At 45.2% G+C, this 18,390-nt stretch overlaps 1 protein-coding gene across 26 annotated transcripts in view; it reads right to left on the bottom strand.

Moving 5' to 3' along the window:
- Positions 1-18,390, bottom strand: part of NCKAP5 (NCK associated protein 5) — a 1,093,872-nt gene that overhangs the window by 65,322 nt on the left and 1,010,160 nt on the right. For 21 of the 26 annotated variants that reach the window (XM_055572827.1, XM_055572834.1, XM_055572823.1 and 18 more), the window contains 3 exons: positions 17,441-17,755; positions 13,022-13,158; positions 9,868-10,000 (listed from right to left, as the gene is read on the bottom strand). In XM_055572827.1, the coding sequence (XP_055428802.1) occupies positions 9,868-10,000; positions 13,022-13,158; positions 17,441-17,755 (585 nt within the window). Of the gene's footprint in view, positions 1-9,867; positions 10,001-12,425; positions 12,540-12,799; positions 12,858-13,021; positions 13,159-17,440; positions 17,756-18,390 lie in introns of those variants that run through there. The other 5 variants (XR_008711991.1, XR_008711992.1, XR_008711990.1 and 2 more) reach the window with 4 other exon arrangements.

Below are 18,390 nucleotides of genomic sequence, written 5' to 3'. Positions count from 1 at the left end.
GAGCTCCTTCTACTGACCCAGCATTTTTATTCCTGAGATTTATGTTAATCTTCCTAGTCTTAACCATTCTGTGGAAAGTTCTGGCAAGGGGCCCTTTTCAAATATCACTGTGTGCTTTTTAGCCAAGCATGAAACTCTGAGGTCCCCCAGGAACTCCAAACACCTGTTGAAGATGCTTTTTTCTTCTTTTAACATCTAATTGCAATTTACCTACTTTACTAGAGCAGCCTGAGGATTAACTGTCCTCGGGTAACTTTCAAGTCTGTAAAGGATTTCCGCCTCCTCAGGGCACATGTTCTCTGAGAGACAGAAATGAAATACTAATAAGAGACTTAATGGGTATTAGCCTTAAACAATCTGTGCTCTGTGTTAGCACTTCAGATGGTTGCAGTGTCCTGACACTCAGACAGAAGCATGGAACAGGCTCCACAGGCCAGCGTGAGAGGCCCAGACAGGAGCACGAATGTCCCTTCTGAAGCCCCTTGAAGAGGGCGTACATCTTGACCCTCAATCAGGCAGCTGGGCCAGGCCTGAGGCAAATGCACGGAGGCAGGGGGATTTCTCTGCTGTTATAGTTTGGTGCAAGTATTTGACAGCTTGTGCCTCCCAGCGAACATTTCCGATACCCAGGGGTTAATTTTGTTAGGCTGCTTCTCGGCCCTGCTGACATCTTGTGCTTGACAAGGCTTTGTTATTAGGGGCTGCCCTGTGCCTTATAGGAGGTTTAGCAGCATCCACGCGCTCCATGCACCAGACAGCTAGCCTTTCCCCACCAGCGAGCTGTGACAGCCCACAGTGTCTCCAGACATTGCCAAATGTCCCCTGGGTGTCACAATCACCCGCTTTGAGAGCTACGGGGCTAGACGACCCAGTATGAACAGTGGGGGTATTCCTTGGATTCTATGTAAGCTCTACACAAAAGTCATCCCAGGCACTCTTCGGGGGCTGCAGGGTGGTAAGAGGCCTTGGAGGTTTACCACACTCCACTTCCTTCTGCTCCCCCTGCCCGAGACTGAGGGCATGCACACATTTCCACACATGAAATGACATCCAATTCATGGCTTATTTATTTAGATCCATTGCCCAGCTTTCTTTCAGTCCTGGCAGCGAAAGATTGCTATTTTGCACAGCATTCTGTATCATTTGCCACCCCCCCTCCCCCCCCCACCTATTCCACAACAAGCAGGGAGTTGCTTTGCACTTTGAAATTCTACTCTGCAAGCTCCTGTTTAAATGTTTGGGGCTGTAATGGGTAGTGCTGGGGGGCGCTGCGATAATGGTGGTGGGGGGAGGGGAGAACATCCATCACAGAGTGACAAACTCTGGGGGGTTGGTATCTCTTCCCTCCAAAATGTCTCATTAGGGTCTCCAGACTTGGTCTCCATCTCCTCTGTATCCCGCAGTCCAATTTAATTGAGCGACGGCTTTGCCACGGCACACTGCTCTTTCGACAGGAGGGTAAACTCATTCTGTCCATCGTGACATTTGCTTTCTTAAGGGCCTCACAATATGCAGCTTTAATAATTAAATGCAAGTCACATCGCAGCCTCTCTTTTCAAGCCTGTCTGAGGACACAGTGGGTTCTTTCTGATGGTTAGCTTCTGACCACGTGGTTTTTAGAAGCTAGTGGGGTTTTTTGTTTTGTTTTGTTATTGTGCATGACACTTTTCTCCACTTAAAAAAAAAAACAAAACAAAAACCAGCAGACTGCAAACCCAATCGTAACAGCTGAAAGAGCCGTGGTGGACAAATAGTGACAGAGAGAAATCTGAGACCCTGGTTCTGGCAAGGGTCTAAGAACAGCCTGCTTGACATGGTCAGGAGTTTCCATTTGTGATCCAGGAAAGCTTAATGCTAGGACACAAGTCCCTCGTGTTTTATTGCATGTGTTCATTCCACTAGGGTCAGGGTGGGTTTGTCAAATGTAAAGCTAATCTTTAAAATGATCTAAATAAGACAGAAGATCCAGGAAGGACTAAAGATAGCTCTTACCTGTGGTGTCCTAGCTCTTACCTGTGGTGTCCATTTCAAACAAAAGACTTCTCCTGGGGGAACTTAGAATGATTATAATGAGTTTGGATTTAGTTTAACCCAATGCTGATTTTGTACATTACAACGATTTGTCATCTTTAAGTCATGTGCCAGATGAATGCTTTAAAATAGATGCAACTTTGCGTGAATTCTCTACAATATAGCAAAATCTGATTGCTCTATTAATAGCCAAAGTCCTTGGCCTTGGCAAGACAGGGTGGCAGCGTCTTTAAAATTCATCATCTCTGCATAATTAGTTGTGAATCTCGAAATATTCAAGCTGAGGAATTAACCAGGAACTGGAGCCATTATCCTTCAGCGTCTCTTTTAATATTGGTCCACAGTCATCATGTCCTTGTGTTTTTCTAATTACTGCAAAACCAACTGTTTTTAATACAACTGCCCTGACTCTGTAATTTGTTGAATGCAATCACCTTGAAATGAATAAAATGTACTTCTTGTTCAGGGAATTGGGGCTCGATTAGGGGAACATCATTGGGGGTTGTGGGACCATGATTCTGAAGCTTTGCTCAGTGGACCTGATTTGTGTATTTGAGATTGTGGGGCCTGAGGTGGGAGGGAGAGCTCATGAAAGTAAGTTCAGGACTCTGTGATCTGTAGACCCTAGTGGGAAGTCAATTTGTGAAAAATTAAAAGGAAATGAAATTCTGGTTATTCACCCTGAGGAGCCAACAGCATGGCCTTAGGCAGCAGAACACAACTGTTTAGGGTTCTTGACCAGCTCCTATCTCAGCTGATGTTTTGCATCTGTAGGTCTGATTAGAAGCACTGAGGGATCAGGGCTGTGTCACTAACCTGTCCTCAATCCCCAGTGTCCAGCACTGGCCTGGATACAGATTAAGAGCTGAATAAACCAGATGAACTCGTTTCAACTCTCTTCTTTGCTTCTGTTCTTTCTGTCAATACTGTTCATCCACTAACTAATGCAACGTGGAGATTTTCACAGAACAAATATCCCAAAATTGAAGGTTCTCAACCATTACATGTCTCTTTCAGGTCTCAAGGGTATGGTGCAGTTTATTCAGGAAGAGGGGACTCTCTGTGACAGTAACTCCCACACTGGGGCAGAGATTATGAAAATCAAGCCAGGGGACATGCAACCATTTAAAAGAAACAAAACAGAGGAGTCTGATATGCCTCCAACAGTCCCCATGAAGAATCATCATGGAAGAGAAAGCTAAAGTACATTTACACCTTTGAGAAAAATTGGAAAACTGGATTTACCGATTTCTCGAGCATAACCATCCAGAGAAGGAGAAATGTTCTTATTGAATTTCCTTCTATAGGTAGCTGCTCTGAGTCATTCTTTCTCTGGTACAAAGAAAGGCCCAAATGGATGATGGATGTTGCATGAGGAGCTAACAAGGCCTTAACCAGTCCTGTGCTGCATTTTAATTCAATACTCAGGAAGCTGTTTAACATTTATTCAGCACTTATGTTGTACCAGGCCCTGTGCTAAGTGCAGAACATGAATAAGAAACAATCTCGGCACTAATGAGACACCTGAATATGCAAAGAAATAATATAATCTCAAGGGGCAAGGGACACAAATAAATATAGGGTAGGGCAGGAGAACAGACAAGTATGAGTAACTTGGGCATGGCTGATGGAGGAGCAATGGGAAGACTTCCTGGAGGAGGTAAAGTCTGAACTCTCAATCTTAAAGACACAGTAGGAGTTACATAAAGGTTAGAATAGAAGGGTGTTGGAGTAACAGCCATTCCAGGAAGCAAGACCACTAAAGCAAAGGCATGGAAGCCCCCAAGGGCATCATGTGTTCAGGACAGAACAAGCATTTCAATGATGCCTAGAGTGCTGAAGAATTGATGCTTTCAAACTGTGGTGCTGGAGAAGACTTCTGAGAGTCCCGTGGACAGCAAGGAGATCAAACCAGTCAATACTAGAGGAAATTAACCCTGAATATTCATTAGAAGGACTGACACTGAAGCTCCAATACTTTGGCTACCTGATACAAAAAGCCGATTCATTGGAAAAGACTCAGATAATGGGAAAGATTGAGGGCAGGAGGAGAAGAGGGTGACACAGGATGAGAAGGTTGGATGGCATCAATGACTCAATGGACATGAATTTGAGCAAACTCAGGGAGATAGTGAAGGACAGGGATGCCTGGCGTGCTGCAGTCCACGGGGACAAAAAGAGTTGAACACAACTTAGCGACTGAACAACAAAAACAAAGTTTAAGACAGGAAATGGAGAAAGATGAAGTCAGAAAGGCAAGGTCAAAGTGGGCTTTGTGAATCTTGCAAGTGGAGGACACTGGATTCTGTCTGTGAATAAGAAAGATTTTAAGCTAAGGAAGAATATGATGAGATTTTATACTTTGTGGCAGCATGAATGGGACAGGCAGGGAGTTGAGCGGGGAGGTGCGCAAGGAGGCAGTGGACGTATTGACCAAATGAAGGCACTACTGGGGTAGCAGCAGGAAGGCTAGAGAATGGGTAGGTGTGAGGAGCAGCTCAGCAAGAAGCCAGCAGAACCTTCAGACTGCCAGGAGGTGGAGGCAAGAGAAGGAAGAGTCTAGGAAAACTTCCAGCTTCATAGTTTGTACTAAAAGAATGGTGAGACCATCAGCTAAGACAGGATTTTTGCCCTTGAGATACCTGGCAGGGTAGGTAATGGTGGTGGGCAGCCAGATGGATGAATCCAACACTTAGTGGAGGGGTCTTAGAGAAATTGCTGTTTCAGGTGTGAGATCCAGAGTGTTCAGCCAGGTGTGAGACTCCTCCTCGCTCCTCCTCACGGAGACTGAATTTCACTGCTGCAACTCTGCTGGGCCGTCCCTATTTCACATTCTGGCCCTGGTCTGCTCTCTGTCCTTCATCTTCCCACCTCTGTCCCTGGCTCCTTCCTGCCTTCTCCCAGGTCCTACCTGCAGGAAGGGGGTAGGAGTGTTCGTTATGCCCAAGACGGCAATTTAGAACAGATAGCTCCATGGAAACAAAGCCACAAACTTACTTTGCCCACTCCTTCACCCGCTGCGCCACCTACCCAGCTCCTAAATCCTGCTTCTGCTGCTGCCTCTCTGCTAACAACTTGGGCTTTCTACACATATTTCAAAGTCATGCTATAGAAACCAACTTTGAAAGTAAAGACATGTATTTACTTGAGTCCTTTAAGGGCCCATAGGCAGCGTTTTAGAAAGTAGGACTCTTTTGCATAAGAAGTAGAGGCCACTGAGTGCCCATTTTCTAGAAGCCTTGGAGGACAGATTGCCACTGGCAGGTACCCTCCTCTACCTGAGGGATATTTCAGTGGGCCAGGGAGAGACGGTATGTTTGAGAAAGGCCAACTCTCTGGGACAACTTCCACTAAGGCTTTAAGATATGGAAAATTCCATCCTGCGGGTTGGGAATCTCTATTACAAACTTGTTACTGAAAGAGTGAACCAGCTCGTGGGGGAGGAGTGGGGGAAGGGTAATCTCATCTTGAAGACAAAGGAGATAAAGGCAAGACAAAATTGTGTCTCCAAAGGAAAGAAAATCTCTACTACCTACATAAGGCATGCACTCCTTTCTGTGTTTTTCTCTTGTTTCAATCTTCTTATCAACTTTGCCAACACCCAAAAAGTTACTGGTGTTGCAGCAACCCTAAACGCCCCTTTCCAGGCTTGTAGTAAGCCAGCACACACCCAGAGCCACGCCAGCTGTCTGGACACATTTTCTGTCTCTGGCAGCACTGACGTTAGCCGCGGCTGGGGGTGGCTGGATCGGTCAGGGTGGACAGATGACAGAGCTCTGGCAACAAGTCCCATTTTACAGACAGAAGGCAGATGCCTGGCAAGAGGGACTGATCTTTGTGCTGGTTGTGCTGCTTCCAGGGTTACTCTGCATCTTATTCCCAAGAAGCACCAATGGGCCCAGAGGCTATAGCAATAGAGTGAAAGAAACCTCTCAAATAGGGATTTGTTCTGGTTGGAGGAAAGAGGATGAGCACTATGAAGATAGAGAGAAAAAAACTGAGGCTGAGACTCGCTTCATTTTGCAGTGAAGTAGGAAAAAAAAAAAAGAAAAAAAGTTAAAGGAGCAAGTTCTCTGTCCACCAAGGTCCATAGCCATCACCTAATGTGTATTCTGTATTGCTTTGCACACCTCATTTAAACAAGCTAGGTTAAAACTCTGGACCCTAAAGTGATTTCTTTCATACTCAGGTATGTCATCCTTATTCAGAATCAATTTGTCTTAATCTTGTTTCCTTTTTGAAGATGTTTTCAAACTGCCTTTAGACCATCCCTCCCCCACCCCCACTTCCTACCCCCAGAATCCCACTGTCAGAGTAAGAGACAGGTCTCAATATGAAGCCTGTGTCCTTTTTAGCAAGTAGCATATTGAACCATGGTATTCTTCCTTGACACATTCTCTCCACTCAGCTTTAGGAATGCCACACGCTCCTCCTCTTTGCTCACTGCTGGCTCCTGTCCAGTCTCCTTTGTTTGTTTTCCCTCTTCTCCTCTCTGGCCCCCTCCTGATCTCAGCGGGACCCAGGACCTTAGATTCTGTTGGCACACTGACATCCAATTACCTCTCCAGACCAGACCTGACCTGCCCAACTCCAGACTCACACAGCCCACCACCTATCTGAGACCTGGGACCTGGGACCCGTTGCTGCAGTGCTGCAATGCTTTCACCTGGACATACCTCTCCTCGGGCAACAAAGTACAGAGAAACTATAAAGGACTAAAAATAACTGCATGTGTATGCAGTTAGGGACAGATTCCAGAACATCAGCTAGAGACCAAAAAACCCCACTGCCACTTACAAAGGGCCTGGAGCAAAAGCAGGGTACTGTGCATGCCTCCTGCACACAACACAATCTAAGAGGTGGGCAAGCCACCCAAGCCATCCCTCTGGCTCAACTCCCGGACACACCTCTACCCTCACCCCATGTAAGGAACAAGGCTGCCCCCTTCCTTGGGGAGTGGGCAAGGGAGCCTGGGGTTTGTTCTCACTCCCCACTACTGCAGCAGGAACCCTAACAAAGCCTTGCTTGAATATCTTATCTGACCTCTGATCGATTTCTATTGATGAAGGAGGCCAAGAATCTTGGTGGGCAACATACTCACATCTCTGCTTGCTTGATGGGCACCTTGAACTTAGCATCAACTACCGATCAGCTTCCTCAAGCCGCAACCTCAGTTTTCTCATTACGGTGGGCAGAGGGTTGTCCTTTCTAGGACCCCAACCTGGGAGCCACCCTCGACCCTGCTTCTTCTTTCACTCCACCTCCAATCTATCAATCACTCATGTTGTATTTTTAATTAGAACTGGAATGAGACCATTGTCACTCCTTGTGTTGTACAGTGTCCCAAATCCGGCTATTAATATTTAAAGTTAATTAAAATAAAAACAAAATAGAGTAAAATGGAACTCTTAGAGAAACTATGGCAAAAAATTAAATGAAAAAATCCAGTTCTATTCTCACACTAGTCACACTGCAAGAACTCCTGAGTCCTGTGTGGGTAATGGCCATGGTACTAGACAGAGCTGATACAGAACATGCTCGTCACTACAGACAGTCCTATTACTAGCCTGTGCTGCCCACTCCTTCACAGGGACCACCTTGGTCTCAGCCACTAACACATGTTGCTTGGATAAGTCGACCTGGCTTCTTCAGTCTTCTCAAAATAGCAGCCAGAGTGGTCCTTGGAAAGCATCTCAGATCATGCCACTGCTCTGTTCAGACTGCCCAAAGGCCCCCATGGATGGCTCTCAGGGGAGAAGCAAAGTCCTCAGAAAGGTGAGCAAGGCCTTACAAGAGCTCTGACCCCTTCTCCATTCATCTGACCTCATCTCCTAGTCTTCCAACATCCTCCTTCTGCCATAGCATCAAGGTGTCTGCACTGATTGTTCCCGGGCTGAGAATGTGCTTCCCCAAGATGTCTTCTGGGCTCACTCTCTCCTCCTCCACATCTCTGCTCAAATACTACCTTCTCAGTGAGCCTTGGGCTTCGCTGGTAGCTCAGATGGTAAAGAATCTGCCTGAAATGCAGGAGACCCGGGTTCGATCCCAGGGTCAGGAAGATCCTCTGGAGAAGGAAATGGCAACCCATTCAAGTACTCTTGCCTGGAGAATCCCATGGACAGAGGAGCCTGGAGGGCTACAGTCCATGGGGTTGCAAAGAGTCAGACATGACAGAGTAATTAACACAACAACAGTGAGCCTTGTTCAGACTGCTCTATTGAAATTTTAACATCTGAGCCCCCTCTTCCTGCTCTGGTCACACCAACCACCACTCCTGAGCAGTCCTGTTCTTCCATATCCTATCCTGCTTTACTTGTCTCTTCCATATCTCCTTTCAACAAAAGATATTCATTTACTAGTTTATTCCAACCAGGAGATGCAAGACACACAGGTTTGATCCCTGGGTCAGGAAGATCCCCTGGAGTAGGAAATGGCAACTCACTCTACTATTCTTGCTTGGAAAATTCCATGGATAGAAGAACCTGGCAGGTTACAGTCTATGGGGTGGCAAAGAGTCAGACACAACTTAGCAATTAAACACCACCAACAAATATCTATCTTTTACTGCCTGGCAGAGATCTTTGTTCCTTCCTTCACTGCCAGAAAGCTGGCCCAGAGGAGCTCTTTAATAAGTATTTGTTCAATAAATGTATGAAATTAGAGCCAGGAAGAACAGTTAAGGGTCAGCGAGGTGAGGTTATTCACTGTGGATCCATGTTAAGCGCAAGGGAGGAGCTAGACTAGCAGTTGGCCTGGCCTTCAGCATCTTCATGGAGAAGGACCCTTGACAATTAATTCCCCTTCCCCTTAACTGTTACAACAAAGGGACACTGACAGACCCCTGAGAGCTTACAAGGACAACAGCCTCACTAAAACGCCAGGGGCATTAGCCACTTTCCTTTTGGTAAGTCTTTGCAGGATCCACCCGTTGGTCCTGCCTCTCTGGTGATTTGTAGGATGCAAGGAACAAAAAGGAGGCTCAGGTTAATGACTATTCTCACACGCCCATCTTACCCTACATGTCACAAATGCCAAGACAAATGGAAAACTGGTAACACACACACAATTACTAGGTAATTTCTTTTTTTCAAAAGTAACATACCAGACTTGTTTTAAAAAGGACAGTCATGGTTACAACAGATAATTGCCAAATTAGTATTTGATAAAAGTTGATTAGTATGGAAAGAATGATTCTCCATTGATTCATTAAAGTACTTCTGATAATCCACAGTGGATCAGGAGAAAAGCAGATCCTGGATCACACTCTGCATTAGGGGTCATCTGTCCTCTTATATCTGTAAGGAAATGCCATCTGACTATTTATATTTTTAAATGCCTCAGGATGAACGCTTTTCTAGTGCAAATTCTCTTTCAAATAAAAATAATGCGAGGGAGTTTGAGCCTAGTAAACAGACCTGCTCATAATGGGTAACAGGTCCAGAGTTACAGAGCATGATATGAGCAGAGAGCCTGGAACACCCCATCCATAGCTCATGGGGTGATTTAACTTGCCAAAGTGTGTAATTAAGAACAAAGTTATCTTTATAGCCATCCCTTCATTACGAAGATAACTCCATTGGAGACTTTTTGGGAGACGCCAGATTTGGAAATAAAATCCTTTCAGACTGCACTGCAATGTCATTAAGATAATACCAGAAAACAAATTGATGCGCGTAGACAATGTTCCGTAAGTACCAGGAAATTAGATCTCAGGAGAGACGTGGAACTAAGATATAAGATCTAAGTGAGGTCGAAACAGAGCCTGGTGAAAGGCATGATCGAAGGGTACCCAAGAGAGAGGCTCCCTGAATTTCCTGGGGACCCGGCGGGTGTTACCTGGGGTGGTGCTCTTCATTGCTTTCACTAACTTGCCCCTTCCAGCTCCAAAACCATTATTTCCATAGTCCGGGTCACTGTCACTATCCCTGCTACCGCTGGCAGAGCATGCACACATTCTGGGTACCTTGTCCTAAATGAGTAATATGAGACTGTTAAGATTATTCATGCAAGTCAAAATGGACAGTGCCTCTCGCGAGGATGTTCATATCTGGCTGTTGGTCTGTGCACAGAATTCTATCCCCATCACCCAACCCTCACTGCCTGGTCCGTTGATCTGTCTCACGTGGAATTGGTGCCTTTTATTAGGTTATCAGAGCTGCAGAAATGGGAGTGTGCTGATGAAGCCATATGCTGCCACTGTCCAGGTATGGGACAGTCCCCACTGCAGTCCCCTCTGCATTTTGTACACTATTTTATGGCATCTTATTTTTCTCAAGTGCCCATTAGAGCTGCTGTCCCAAGCCCATTATTTATCTAGCTGATCTCACCACGAGCTTTCAAGTATCAGAGAGTATGACGATAATCAACCTTGGGAACAAAAGAATATATGTTTGCCCAATACATAATTTTATTCCAGGCCCTGAAATACTAAAAGCCTTTAGGGAAGTACACAATTGCTGGCTCTATAGGGTTATACGTAATCACTGAATCTACTAACAGTTCACAGGTCAAGGGAATCCGTCTCCTCTCCTGCTCACGTGAACATACGACATGACTGGTGAGGAAGTCACAGGTATGGCAATAAAGCCAAGTTCAGGAACTGTTGAGGTTGTTCAAACTGTATGGATGGTTTTTCACACTGTGCACATAAGCAGAATACTGGTATCTAAGACCTCAACCCCTTTGTGTAGAATCAAGAGCATTTGGGGCTTTCTTTTACATTTGCAGACTGCCCTCTTAGGACTGATTATTTTACACCCACCCCAGGTAGTTTATGCACAGATGTGTGGGATGTATCTCTAAAGTTAAATCTGTTTGGGAGGGTGCCATTTGGTCAGAAATGATAAAAACATATTTTAGGATGTAAGCTCCTTTATCTAGGGTTATGAATCCAAGCAATTACTCATTTCCTTTATTCCTTCATTCATTTAATTATTCATCCACCCATTCCAAAGATTCTGTGCTAAGAATCGTAGTACCTACTGTAGGCTAAGTGGTATCCTAGGTTCTGGGGGTACAGAGCTCAATCCAGGAGCTATCAGTGGTCTAGCAAGGATGACATTTATGAAGGATGACAGGTCTACAGCAGTGGTTCCAAGGGAGGCCCGTGTCTAGAGTTCCGGCAGGAAGCTGGATATGATGAAATGCATTTTCATTCCTCTATTCAAGAGACATGAATGGAACCAACCACTGTACTTGGAACTAGAAATATAAAGCTCACCCATACTTTACACTTTCCCTCCCTAGCAGTCAATGAAGCAGAGTTATGAGTTCCAAGCCCCAGTGATGACTCTTACAAGACCATGCAGGATTTCCAGTGGACTGAGCTAGTGAAGGATGATGAGGAAGGAACCCCAGAGAGGTGTGTGTGTGTTGGGGACATGAATATTCATAGAGGCTCCCTCCTGCCAGCACTGAATGACACCCCCTCTTTGTTTGTTTTTATTACTTTCTTGGAATTGCTTGAACCTTTTGCCACTATCACTGCCTATTGTTTCTGAACTGTTTCCCCTCCAAGTCTGGGTGTCTTTTAGAGTTTTATAAATTTTTTAGTTCCACAAAGCAAGCACAGAGTCCTTAAAGCATTGCTTCTCAAAGTGTGTTCTGTGAACCGGCAGCATCAGCGTCACCTGGGAATTTATTAGAAGTGTTTGGATCTCACCCCATCTATACCAAACTGGACTCTGGGTGCAGGCAGCAGGATACACATCACGTGTAGCCCTCCACATGATTCTGATGTCTGCTCACATGTGGCAGCTACTGCTTTAGAGGAAACTGAGAAAAGCCTAACATTTCTGTGTCTGATTAAGGCATGACAAAACACACTTGTTTACTCCTTTGCCTTTCAGATCCCTGTTCTGAGTGCTGGACATGGAATTCAGAGGGCTGAGTTCTAATCTTAGGGCCATAGCAACTTTCCTTTGGACCCTGATGCAGTCCAGCATCTCTGGAGCTGGTGGCCTCTGCTGTACATTGAGGCTATGGGCCCAGGGGATCATTTCCCCTACTTGTCCAGGTTCTCATTTACATACTGAGGTGTTAAAGGCTGAAAGAAGGCTCCACCACACTGGCTATGTGGGATCTCTGATGTGGGCTAATCTGGTATTTGCTCATCATGGTTGGGTAGAAACCCTAATAGAAATAGTAACGGGGCCTCCTAATGCCAGGAGTGGGAGAGCTGAGGTGGCAGAAGCAGGAAGGGTCAAGGAAGGGCCAGGAAGCTCTGGTGATTGACTCTTATGTCCTTCCACCCTCTCTTCTCACTGTGTGCGGGCACCACCAAAGACCCCAGAGTTGGCCAGCCCAAGGACAAGGTGAGAAATCGTGTACAAGCTGAATTTGGCCCAGGTAATGAGTTGGAAGAGGTAAGCGGGAGGGTGCTAAGGAGGAAATACCATGTAGCTCCTGGAGAAGACTCGAGTCCCTGAGCCCTGAGCTCCTCCCCAGGTCCAATCAAGTGCCAGGAGGCCTGTGTGTGTGCCATCTCAGGGAGGATGAAGGACGAAGGACTGTGAAAACGACAGGGATTGAAGAAACACGTGTCTCACTGACCCCAACAAGTCATTTGACCACTCCAGGCCTCAGTTTCTTAATCCCTAAAGGGAATATAATCACGCCTGCTTTACCTGTCTCATAGGTGCAAGGTAAAGTTAATGTAACTGATAAGATAATGAAAAAATAATCATGAACTCATTCTAAGTGGTGCTATTACGGTTTGGGAGAGTGAATGACAGTCCCACAATGTCTCATCAGGGCAGAGAATCCTTACCTTGAGAGTTAGGGTGCAGATGGGCAGAAGCAGTTGAGTTACAAGAACACAGTGTTATCTAATAATTCAGGAAAAAAGGAGAGCTGTGGGCCTTGGTCATTCTTCACTGAACCACAACAAATTTGATTTAACATTAACTCTACCACAGAAGTGGTTAAGGAGGTCATTCTTCCCACTCAGGCCCAGCAGATGGAGGATGCTCTCCTGGCGATCTCTGCTTACCTGGGTCTCTGCAGCAGCATCATCACCCTCCCAGGCTGGAAGTGGCTTGCTCGCCATTGTGTTTTCGACATATTCGAATGATGAACAATTTTGAGACCTTGGCTCGGCTTCACTCTTCATTTGGGAATTGATTTTTCCTAAATGAGGAAATGTATATGAAATCACAATCAGCTTTCTTCAACTCTTTACAAGTTTAGGGAGGAGGGGAGGACATGTAGAAATAATCAAAAAGGTCCAAACATGGCAAAAGCTTGGTTTGCCAACATTCTGTCTCCTGCAAGTCTTGCTAACAGAAATGTCTGCATAATTATATGCATCGTTAGAGGATGTTCAGTCTTGGAGACCCAAAGGCAAACTGCCCTCGGACCACTTTTCCACGAGATGTTGACAGACCTTCCATGTTAGAAAGCATTTAGCGGGCAAACTGCTTGGGAAACACTGATCATTCTCCAGGTAGTGTTATATTAATACATCAAATAGCAAATAGATTTCTTCTTTTAGGAAAAAAAAAAGATTTTTTTTAAACTGGAGGATAATTGCTTCATATAGTGTGTTGGTTTCTGCCATACATCAACATGAATCAGCCACAGGCATACATATGTCCCCTCCTTCCTGAATCCCCCTCCCATCTCCTGCCCCATCCCATCTCTTGAGGTTGTCACAGAGCACTGGGTTGAGCCCCCTGTGTCACACAGCAAAGTCCCACTTGCTATCTGTTTTACATATGGTAATATACATGTTTCCACACTATTCTCACAGTTCGTCCCACCCTTTCCTTCCTCCATTGTGTGCACAAGTCTGTTCTCTATGTATGCATCACCATTGCTGTCTTGCAAATGGGTTCATTGGTATCAACTTTCTAGATTCCATATGCATGTGTTAATATACAATGAACAAATGGGTTTCATTTTTGGAGAATATCTCGGAGTCTTCATTGTGCTAATGGGGACAGTCATGATTTCCAAAGGGAGGATTTGAATTTGCAGCTTTTCCCAAACACGGTTGACTAGGGAGCCCTGATTGGTCCCATTATTTCATGGGAAATAGATGGGGAAACAGTGGAAACAGTATCAGACTTTATTTTTTGGGGCTCCAAAATCACTGCAGATGGTGACTGCAGCCATGAAATTAAAAGATGCTTACTCCTTGGAAGGAAAGTTATGACCAACCTAGACAGCATATTCAAAAGCAGAGACATTACTTTGCTGACAAAGGTCTGTCTAGTCAAGGCTATGGTTTTTTCAGCGGTCATGTATGGATGTGAGAGTTGGACTGTGAAGAAGGCTGAGCACCGAAGAATTGATGCTTTTGAACTGTGGTGTTGGAGAAGACTCCTGAGAGTCCCTTGGACTGCAAGGAGATCCAACCAGTCCATTCTGAAGGAGATCAGCCCTGGGTGTTCTTTGGAAGGAATGATGCTAAAGCTGAAACTCCAGTACTTTGGCCACCTCATGCGAAGAGTTGACTCATTGGAAAAGACTCTGATGCTGGGAGGGATTGGGGGCAGGAGGAGAAGGGGACGACAGCGGATGAGATGGCTGGATGGCATTACCGACTCAATGGACTTGGGTTTGAGTGAACTCTGGGAGTTGGTGATGGACAGGGAGGCCTGGCGTGCTGCAATTCATGGGGTCGCAAAGAGTTGGACATGACTGAGTGACTCAACTGAACTGAACTAAACTGATTTTCCTAGCAACCTGATGAAGATCAATTTGAAATAGGTGGTTTGGGAAACTGCACTGCTGCTGCTGCTGCTGCTAAGTCACTTCAGTCGTGTTCAACTCTGTGCGACCCCATAGACGGCAGCCCACCAGGCTCCGCCGTCTCCCTGGGATTCTCCAGGCAAGAACACTGGAGTGGGTTGCCACTTCCTTCTCCAATGCATGAAAGTGAAACATGAAAGTGAAGTCGCTCAGTCATGTCCGACTCTTAGCAACCCCATGGACTGCAGTCTACCAGGCTCCTCTGTCCATGGGATTTTCCAGGCAAGAGTACTGGAGTGGGGTGCCATTGCCTTCTCTGGGAAACTGCACAGAGGCCTTTAAAGATCTCGCTGGGCAGTACTGTGCAAGCTCACATGTGCATACGCCTCCAGAGCTTTTGTAACACTTCAGATTCTGATCCTGATTCGGTGGTCTGGAGTGGGGTCTGAGAACTGGTATTTCTGACAAGCTCCCAGGGGTTGCTGCTGGCCCAGGGATTACATTTTAAGTAGCCAGAATGCAATTAGCAGAGAACAATTAAAGTTCCTCCATAACCCATAATAGTGGACTAACCTGCACAGTGTAGCTCTTCCTCATGTCGGAATGGAGAATTGGTGTTATTATTGCTCCAGCCTCAATGATTATCAATAGGACATGCTGTGAGAGCCTCTCAGTAGCATTCTGCTTGTGAGCAGAAGCAAAGTAATCGTATTTTCATCAGCAATGGGAGATCTGTACAGTTACTTCCATTTTTGATATGGGGATAAGAAAATAACCAATTCCAATGCATATTTTAACCAGAAGTGACTGTGTGAAACTACCTTCCTTTTGTTCCATCTAGTTTTCTGTTCTTTAATTTTTAAGATGAGTAACCAACGGTCACAGAAGAGAAGTCTTGGAAAGCAGGCCTTGCCTCTGACGCATGGTGACAACATCCTAAGGTGGGCAGGAAGTTTCAGGATGCACAGCACAAAAACGTCCTGCGTCGTATTCACCTCACTCTCTACCATATACCACTTTTTTTGTTTTATAACTCCTCATGACGATTTAATTAAGACACACACCTTAGAAAACTGGAGCACTGAATATTAGCAGCAAGATCAGAACAATCTCCTTCCTATTCTCTTCCTATGAAGCAATTCAAGGCTTGCGGTTTCTATTCAATTTGTTATAATGACAGTGTTTAATCATGGAGTCTGCTCGGCAGCCAGTTGCTGAATTGAGGTCACACATGTGGCTAGTCAGGCATGGAGCACATAATCTATAACTACGATTTCGCCCCTGAATCTCTGGAGGCTGTGTCATTAATTAACAATGCATTTACTTCAAAAATAATATGCATTCGGGGCTTTTAAAATGTAGCCTTGGCTTGAGATGAGCAGAAGTTTGTGATGAAACACTCACAGCAGTTAGTATTACCGTGTGGAGGAAGAACTCAGCCATGGAAATACCCAATCACACTGATTCAAAGATGTTTAATGAAAAGTCTTCATTTCTAATTTCTCAGAAGCCCCTGGTATAATCTCTACTTGTGGCTGCTTTCTCATCATCAAATCATAAACGAAAGCCTTCAGAATTCTAGCTCATATGTTTATGCACATCATAAATGCAACATGGGCCATACAAGTTACAAATTATTTAGTGTCATCCTGAACTGTAATAAATATTTTCAATCCTGAGTGAACAGTGAAAAAACTTTGACCCTTAGCCTGGTCCTGTCTTTAATCATGAAAGCCTGTTTCAACTGACTGTAGCGAAGGATAGTTCTTCTCAGGCGGAAGGCTCCCTCCATTCCACTGTCATTAATGCACAATCTACTGCTAATATATCAAACTACATTTTTTATAGTTCAACATATAAATACATTTGAACAGGATAGGAAATGTCAGAAGATGTATGTTTCTGGTTAGAGGGCAAACAACATTTCAGTTAAATTTATGTCTTGGGCCTAGATTGGTCTATACTCAAAGTTAAGATTTAAAAGATAAAATCTGAAGTGTGTGTCATATTGGTGTCTCTGTATCCGTTTATATGTCCATATACCTGTGCTTACCAGCTGGTTTCCTTTATGTGTGTATGTGTATGTGCATGTTAAGTCGCTTCAGTTTGTGTCTGACTCTTTGCAACCGCATGGACTGCAGCCCCTCAGGCTCCTCTGCCCATGGGATTCTCCAGGCAAGAATACTGAGTGGGTTGCCATGCCTTCCTCCAGGGGATCTTCCCAACCCAGGGATCAAATCTAGGTCTCCCACATTGGCAGGTGGGTTCTTTGCCACTAGGGCAACCTAGGCTCCTTAAATAATACTAAGTGATGATGTTCAGTACTTACTTTTGTAACTTTTGGGGGCTCAGACAGTAAAGAGTCAGCCTGCAGTGCAGGAGACCTGGGTTCAATCCCTGTGTTGGGAAGATCCCCTGGAGAAGGCAATGGCAACCCACTCTATATTCTTGCCTGGAGAATCCCATGGACGGAAGAGCCTGGCAGGCTAGAGTCCATGGGGTAGCAAAGAGTCGGTCACGAATGAGCGTCTTCACTTAACTTTGTAACTTTTCGGTTGAGGACATAAAGGGATTTCATGCATACACACTTCCACTGGGCAGAGGCCATTGACTGACCTGGTGGGAACCTTTTCTGGTGCTTGTTTTCCATTTTTATCAGCAAGTACATGACTTTGATGAGAAAACAATCTCATCTGAAAGGTAAGGGGCACTGTACCTGAGGAGGCTGGTTTGGGGAGGAGACTCTGAAGAGGTCGTGTCCCTCTGGCAGTCATGATGGGGTCGGATGTGGAGTGAACAATGGCGTTGTCTGCAGAGCCCTGGCTATCTGCAGAGGAAGGCACTTCTCTTTCAAGGGTCTGGGCTCTCATGGAAGAGGCTGCACAAAGGGCCGGCTGGAGAGACAGGATGGGGTCAGTGTCTTCAGGGGAGTCTGCTTGGCGTATGTACCGTCCCGCTGCGCGAGTTCCTGAGTCTGGGAGTGGGAAGGTTCCAATCCCACTGTCCAGGGTCCTCATCTGGCAGTTTGTTTCTAGACAGAGTAACATAGTGAGGGTTAGATACGGCTCACATCAAAGGAGAAAAGGATCATGAGCGTTTGGATCTGGTCTGGAGGAAAGGGGATATCTAGAAGGAAGAAGTACTATTAAGGGTGTAGTAAGTTTCTAATGAGTGGCATGAAACAGACATTTATTTGAACACAGACATATTCTCATAACATAATACGAAGTTAGAAGAATGGCCATTATTGACAGCAAGAGTCATGTGTATGTACAACGCGCATGGTTGCCTAGAGTTGTAAAAGAAAAAGAACAGTCATTAGAGGCCAAAAATTATTTTTGCTCACTCTTATTTCAATTGAGAACCATATGACTTCAATCAATTGGGTGACATTTATTAACTGAAATAAGAAGAGTAATGAGCACACATAACAAACTGAAGTGATGTCCTAACAAAGGAGATTGTGCAACAATCTCATCTGAAAGGTAAGGGGCACTGTACCTGAGGAGGTGTAGTTCACTAAGTCTCTGGCCTCTCAATTTAAATGTGAGGACAAGTAATTCACACAGTACAAGGGCATTCCCCCCAAATACCTCACCTATCATGTGGGCTTCCTTTGACTCCACTGCCATCTAAGGTCTTACTGAGGTTACAGGGCCACTTTCT

The sequence above is a fragment of the Bubalus kerabau genome, chromosome 3 (genome assembly GCF_029407905.1).
Source record: "Bubalus kerabau isolate K-KA32 ecotype Philippines breed swamp buffalo chromosome 3, PCC_UOA_SB_1v2, whole genome shotgun sequence".
Classification (NCBI taxonomy): domain Eukaryota; kingdom Metazoa; phylum Chordata; class Mammalia; order Artiodactyla; family Bovidae; genus Bubalus; species Bubalus kerabau.
The sequence above is the reverse complement of the archived record's forward strand: the minus strand, read 5'-3'. Positions and strand labels throughout refer to the sequence as shown.